The 6,664-nt window shown below is 56.2% G+C and overlaps 2 protein-coding genes across 2 annotated transcripts; one reads left to right on the forward strand and one right to left on the reverse strand.

The window, feature by feature from the left end:
• Positions 1–449: 449 nt before the first annotated feature.
• On the reverse strand, positions 450–1,208 carry J7T55_012575 (uncharacterized protein; the record flags this gene model as incomplete). Its single annotated transcript, XM_053145218.1, has 3 exons — positions 450–782; positions 919–1,002; positions 1,065–1,208. The coding sequence occupies 3 exons, from the start codon at positions 1,206–1,208 to the stop codon at positions 450–452; spliced, it is 561 nt and encodes a 186-aa protein (XP_052991969.1).
• Positions 1,209–1,575: 367 nt separating this feature from the next.
• On the forward strand, positions 1,576–2,868 carry J7T55_012576 (peroxisome biosynthesis protein; the record flags this gene model as incomplete). Its single annotated transcript, XM_053145219.1, has 1 exon — positions 1,576–2,868. One exon carries the CDS (start codon positions 1,576–1,578, stop codon positions 2,866–2,868), a length of 1,293 nt encoding a protein of 430 aa, XP_052991970.1.
• Positions 2,869–6,664: the final 3,796 nt, after the last annotated feature.

Consider the following 6,664-nt stretch of genomic DNA (forward strand, 5'->3'; position numbering starts at 1 on the left):
GGTCCGGAGTACAGGCAGGGAACCTTGGCTTGCAAGGACCTGGCCCAAAGCTTGACATGTATTGAGATCCGAGCACGCGAGGGGGAGGAAATAAGCATAAAGTCCGAATCTCGCCGTCGCTGCGAGTGGTAGGTGCGGGGGTGGGGGGAGACCTACGCCGTTAGGCGATAACAAAATGAACCGACCACACGATGAATGAAGGAATTGTCTTGCCAATAAGTGAGGTGTTCTCAAAATAAGTCTGCCATATTTAACCAAGGCTGCAAGAAAGGAGGAACCAGGCCGGAGCTGCAATATGGTCGTGTTCCACTGTATATGTACGACCCGGGTTCAATCGGCGGCAGATATCCTGACCCTGAAACTTGGAGGGTTTATCTACATGATAACTATACAATCTTCTATAGATATGTAGAAACACTTATAACGTGAGTCGTGACCTCGATCTGGATCTATATTTTACTGCTGGGCTCGAGATCCGTATTGTACTTTCCATGTTCACATGTAGCCAGCAAAGTTCCATCACTCTCCCTCCTCATTGTCCCTCGTATCGAACACAGCGTTCTGCCGATGCTCACAAGCTCCGCTTCGACCAATATCTCCTCGCCGTTCGGTATTGGCTTCAGATACGTCACGTTCAATGTCCTGCTTACCCCCAGGTAAAACCAGAATCCAGGTTTATTTATCAGTGCCAACGGCATTGACGTTACGAAGTCGAATAGACTAGCAATCTGGCCGCCATGCGCATTGCCCAACCGGTTACAGTTGTTGCGTTGGACGGTGTACTGCGCCATCGAAATCAGCCATTTTCGTGGTTTTGGAGGGGATAGATGTAGGAAGTGGACCGCTTCATCCGTCTCTTTCTTCTCCCCTCCCCGCCCCCCTTTCGAAACAAGGAAGGAGTGGCAACTTTTCCCTTACCTTGAAAACGACCTTGGGGTGCTTGGGCTCATCCATAGACCACGACTGCAAGTGTAGGTAGGGGAGACAGGTGGTCATCCAGTCCTGGTGCAAGTAGCATCAGCATGAATTGCTCGAACATACGTAACCGATTCACGCCACTTTACCTGCAGTTCCGGGTCTTCATCCTGCAAATGTGTGTATTCCAGCCACAGCTTCAGTCTGTCTCCACCTTGCACCTCCTTCAACTTCTTTCTCATGGAATTCAGGTGCGTCAGGCGCGCATCATCGCTTTCACCACCGCTCGACATCGTAGCGATTGTGTAGTACAGTGAACAGGACCGAATGACACGAACTCTGGAAGGAGAGCTAGTTCCAAGTTTTATGTGAATAGGTCAGAAAAGAAATAAATTGAAGTGAATGGTCAGATAAGGATTGATTAGGTTGATGAACTGCGGTATATCGGGTCTAAGATGGCCTGGGACGCGATGTCAGCGGCTCTTGGAGACGTGCCAATGTACCTCGGCATCAGCCCAGCTCGGCCAAGGATGCGACCCCGAGGCTCGCACCGGCACATCTTTAAGCTTCCACCTTCCAAACCACACCCAACAACTGGCGATGTCAGATCTGTGACCCAATTCAGATGAGTTCCTAGTCCGCCACAGTCAGTCAGCCAGCATGGAGTTCATCACCGCCCTGCGGGGCATGACCTTCGACGACCAGAAGCCCTCCCTGTTCGAGCTTCTCTCTGAGCAGCAACTCTCCGCCCTCCTGCCCCCGACTCTGCGCTACCTTCTTGTCCACGCGACTCAGCGCTCGCCTCGCTACCTCCTGCCGATCCTCAACTCATTCGACGAGATCTACGCGCTCCTCATGGTCGTCGTCGAGCGCCACTACCTGATTACACGCGGCGGCTCCTTTACCGAACACTTCTACGGGCTCAAACGGGAGAAGGGCCTGGCAGCCGAGATCCCCCGCGCCTCCGCCCGCGCGCCCGCCATCGTGAGGGAGACCTTGAAGCTCAGTAGGGCGGACGTCTGGAGGAACCTGGCTGTCATGGTCGGAATACCATACCTCAAGAGGAAGCTCGACGAGGGCTACGAGGTGAATGCGCCGCGGGCGCTGCTGGGCACTGCTTACACGACCATGCCGGCGAATGCGACATGGAAGGACAAGATTCTGCATTACTACAGATGGTTCCTGAGAAATGTGTATCCGAGCGTCAACGCGGCTTATTACTTTGCCCTGTTGGCCTTCAATCTTGCCTATCTCTTTGACAATTCGAAATATCACAACCCGTTCTTATGGATGATCGGGACGAGGATGCGGAGGATGACCGGTGCGGACTATGCGGCGTTGGAGGCATTGGGCAAGAAGTCAGACGAAGGTGCTGCGCCGGGCCCGGCGTCATTCTTCTCACCACGCAACATGGGCTCCAAGGTCCTCTCGAGCCTGTCGGTTCTTCTGCCGACGAGCATCTTTGCGCTCAAGTTCCTCGAGTGGTGGTATGCATCGGACTTTGCCAAGCAGCTGTCGCGCAGGGCAGCTGAAAGCCTGGATCTGCCCCCGCCCACGGTGTCGGGGGCGCCCGAAACCTCAGGAGGCAAGCTGCCGTCCACGGGCGCGGGTCCCAAGGCAGGCGGCGAGGAGGAAGAGGAAGACGAAAAGACTCTTGCCGAGGCTGCGCCAATCGCCAAGCCATCCTTGCTGCCCATCTACACTGTTCGCGCGCCGAATAACTCGGAACTGTGTCCGATTTGCAGGGACGATATCACAACACCCACGGCGTGCCAGACGGGCGTTGTTTACTGTTATACGTGTGTACACAAGTGGGTGAGCGGCGTTCATCCAAGGCAAGAGGCCTTCATGGTTGATAAGAAAGGCAAATGGGAGAGCGGCGAGTCGAGATGTGCTGTCACTGGAAGAAGGGTGCTCGGAGGCACTGAGGGGCTGAGGCGGATCATGGTATAGTTCGGGAGCAAGGCGGGTAGATGCTTTCTCCTAGGCGTGTCTTTCATCGGTTTGTACTTGCATAGCGTTCGGCGTTCTGGATTAAAGGGATCTAGGGACTGCCCTTCTACACAACACGATATATATTCACCCGCTCACTGTGCAGTTCACATGTTCAAGAGAATCGAAGCAGCGCTATCACACGCTAGAGGGAAATCCACGGATTCTCCGTCCAATTGTCGCGCCTACCAGGAATTCTTCACATACACTAGGAAGACCCTGAACAGAAATACAACGGCGGTCTCCATTGAGCGCTGGTCCCCTGTGGGCTGAGTGAGACCTTGCCCGGCCAGAAGGTTGGAGGAATGGGACTCAACGGCGGACAGGTCCAGTGGCATGGTGCGTTGGGTGGCTTTAAGAACCCAACAGGTGGGCATTGGCCCATTTCAGACATTTGTTGTCTCTTCGAGATTGAGATTCCCAAAGATCAATTAAAATAACACGAGTGCGCGCCTCTCCCGTGATCCAGCGCCTGGACGTTGGTGGCGCGCGTGCGCGTGTCGTGAGGAATGCGCGGATGTCTCTAGGTATGCACATTCCAACCGAATATGCGCTCTATGAGGCGAACAAAACATATTTATATATAGATTGGCTCTCTCTCTGTGGCATTCAACATGAATTTCATGATATCTACTACCTCTACCTCTCGCTCTAGCTGCTCAGGGCATGTCGTTCTCACTTTAGTCACTCTTTGATTTCCTTTTCCACGCTCGTTATCTAGGACCTCCCTCGCGAGGTCGACGCCGACAATGGCGTACTCTCTAGCAACATCTTACTCCGGGCAGGCTCTGTTATCCGGGTTCGACTTCGTCTCCATCCCAGACCCTTCGGATGGCTTTGTGAGGTAAATACTCCTGGCCCTGGGTACAAGCACTTGAACGGCCTCTGGACCAGACCGGACGATGCTTTTCCGTGACGAGGGTTTCACTAAAAAGCCATGTATCACCAGTTACCAAAACCTACAGAGCGCCTTGGCCTACGGCTACGCCACCGTCGACCCGACCACCAATGCCGTGAAGCTCAGCGTGGACAGCACCAACTCGTACGACTCCGATGGCTCCATGGGAGGCCGCCCCAGCGTCCGAATCGAGAGCAAACAGCCAGTCAACCAAGGGCTTGTCATTGGTGACTTCGCGCATATGCCGGGCTCAATCTGTGGAACATGGCCTGCTTGTAAGTATAAGACCTGAAATACTCGGAGAGGTGGCTGGCGGCTGGTGGTTGACACGGTAGTTGCATTGCAGTCTGGTTGTATGGCCCGAACTGGCCGGATAATGGAGAAATTGACATAATAGAGGGCGCCAACATGGCGTACAACAACTTGATATCTGCTCACACGTAAGCATTCACCCCACCACTGATCTCCTAGCAGAGAAGTACTCTAACGTCGTCGCCCGTGTAGCGGCGAAGTCTGTACTCTCCCATCGTCAGGGCTCTACACCGGCACGCAGCAGTACACAAACTGCACAACTGATGTAGGTGGCCACGGTGGAAGCAGTCTGCCCACACAGATGACAGAGCTGACTGGAGGATTTGCAGGAAGACATCGGGCTGACCGAAGGCTGCAACTACGCACCACCTTCGAGCGACACCTCGACGTATGGCGATGACTTCAATGCTGTCGGAGGTGGCGTATACGCAATGGACTGGACCAGCGAGTCCATCAGCATCTGGCATTTCCCCAGGAACAAGATCCCCGCGAACATCGTGAGCAAGCAGCCCGACCCGAGCACCTGGGGCGCGCCGCAGGCTCTGTTTGGCAGCAGCAGCGATCCGAACTCGTGCGACATAGGAGCCAGCTTCTCGAACATGAGTATTGTGTTGGACATCGTGAGTCGAAGACCGAAATTTCTGCGAAAGGATTGGGTTAGAGACCAGGTAGAAGCTGACCGTGAGCAACCAGGACTTCTGCGGCGACTACGCTGGTGGTGCGCAGTGGGGCAGCAGCTCGTGCTACTCATATGCATCGTCTTGCGAAATTTGGGTTGGCAACTCTCCATCACAATTCGTGAACTCGTACTGGGAAGTGAATTATATCGATGTTTATAGTCGAGCCCAAGTCTCACCATCCAGTTCTTCGTCCAGTCTCCCATCGAGCGAGACAACACCGGCCAGTACAGACATCGCGTCTCCTTCGAGCACAACGGAAGTAACAGTCGGCCCCGGAGGAACTTCGCCGGGTTCCAGTGGCACGCCTACCCCTGACAGTTCAGTGCCCACGCCGATCGCCACGACTCCAGGTTCGCCTAGCTCTGCGGATAGCTCTGCCTCGGGCTCGGTGGGTACTCCGGCGTCGCCACCCTCGGAATCGGCTACTTCTGCCGGTGCTTCCACGCCTGCTTCGAACAATAGCCCCATGCCCATGTCTTCAGAGCCGGCTAGCTCCGCTGGCCCCTCCGGCCCAGCATCTGGGAACCCCTCTGGCCCAACATCTGGAAGCCCTCCGATACCGTCCTCACCTTCGGTACCGGCCTCCTCCAGTAGCTCTCCTGGCGGCGTCTCAACGACTTCCCCAGTATCATCCTCGCCCTCGCCGGTGGACAGCCTTGTTCCCAGCCGCGACCCGGCCACAATCGGCACCTTCGCTCTATTGGGCTGTTTCGCGTCGACCACCAACTTTAGGACATTCAGCCTGTCGGGCGACAACGGCCAGATGACGCCCGAGGTGTGCGTGGGTCTATGCCCAGGAAGAGCATATGCCGGAGTGCACGAGAGCATGTGCTACTGCGCCGACGCCCTCGATGCTGGCACGTCTGCCATCCCAGACCGTAGCCGTTGCAACCTACCGTGCCCTGGAAACCCAACTCAGTTCTGCGGTGGCAACAATCTTCTTGCGAAACGTGATGCACCGAACAGTTTCCTTTTAACCACGTATGTCAATCTCGTGGGCAGCCCCGGCACCCCCGGCAGCCCCGGCGGCCCTGTCCCCGGGGCAAATCCCCCGCCAGCACCGGGATTGGGCGGCCCAGGGCCGGGCGGCGTCACGCAGACCATTGTCTCCACAATCACGTACACGACGGTCTGTAGTACAAACCCGGCTTTACTGGTGACACAGGAGTACTGCACCACGCTCAAGGTGCCCAGCTGCGCTCGCTGCGCCGCTGGGAAGATTACGAAACCGACGGTCCCGATGACGGCGATAACGCAGACCTGCAACAAATGCGGTGCAAACGGGGAATCGACTGTTACGCTCACGGTACCGTGTGTAGTCGCATCAGGCTCGGCGAGCGCAAGTAATGTTTACCAGCAGCCTGGTCCAAAACTTCCGGCGCCTGGAGGCACTTATAGCCAACAGCCCGCGGCGAAACAGCCTCCTGCGCCTGCCGCTCCGCTTGCCGCTCCACTTGCTGCTCCTCCTGCCGCTCCGCTTGCTGCTCATCCTGCCGCTCTGCCTGCTGCTCCTCCTGGCGTCCCAGCTGGAGGACCGGTGCCAGGAGCTCCAGGGGCCCCAGGACCGAACGGTAACGGCAATCCTGCCGCGCAGCCCGCTGCCAAGGTCGGTAACGCGACGGTGCCGGCACCCACGCAACAAACGGGATCGACAGCGACGGTCGGGCTGAAGCCTGTGCAGGCGGGTGCCGCGAGAAACAGTGGTATGAGTGCTGGTGTGTTTTTCGCAGTTGTTCTGGGCAGTTTGTTGTTTTAATGAAGCCGGTATTTCCTTGACAGGGCTCAACTCGAACCTGCTCTGCTGGGCTCGGGTATTGTTGGCCGCTTCCTTCCACCCAGCAAGATTCTGGCCAGACCGAGATTTGTA

This window comes from Diaporthe amygdali, assembly GCF_026229845.1.
Source record: "Diaporthe amygdali strain CAA958 chromosome Unknown NODE_20_length_815715_cov_65_842320, whole genome shotgun sequence".
Lineage (NCBI taxonomy): Eukaryota > Fungi > Ascomycota > Sordariomycetes > Diaporthales > Diaporthaceae > Diaporthe > Diaporthe amygdali.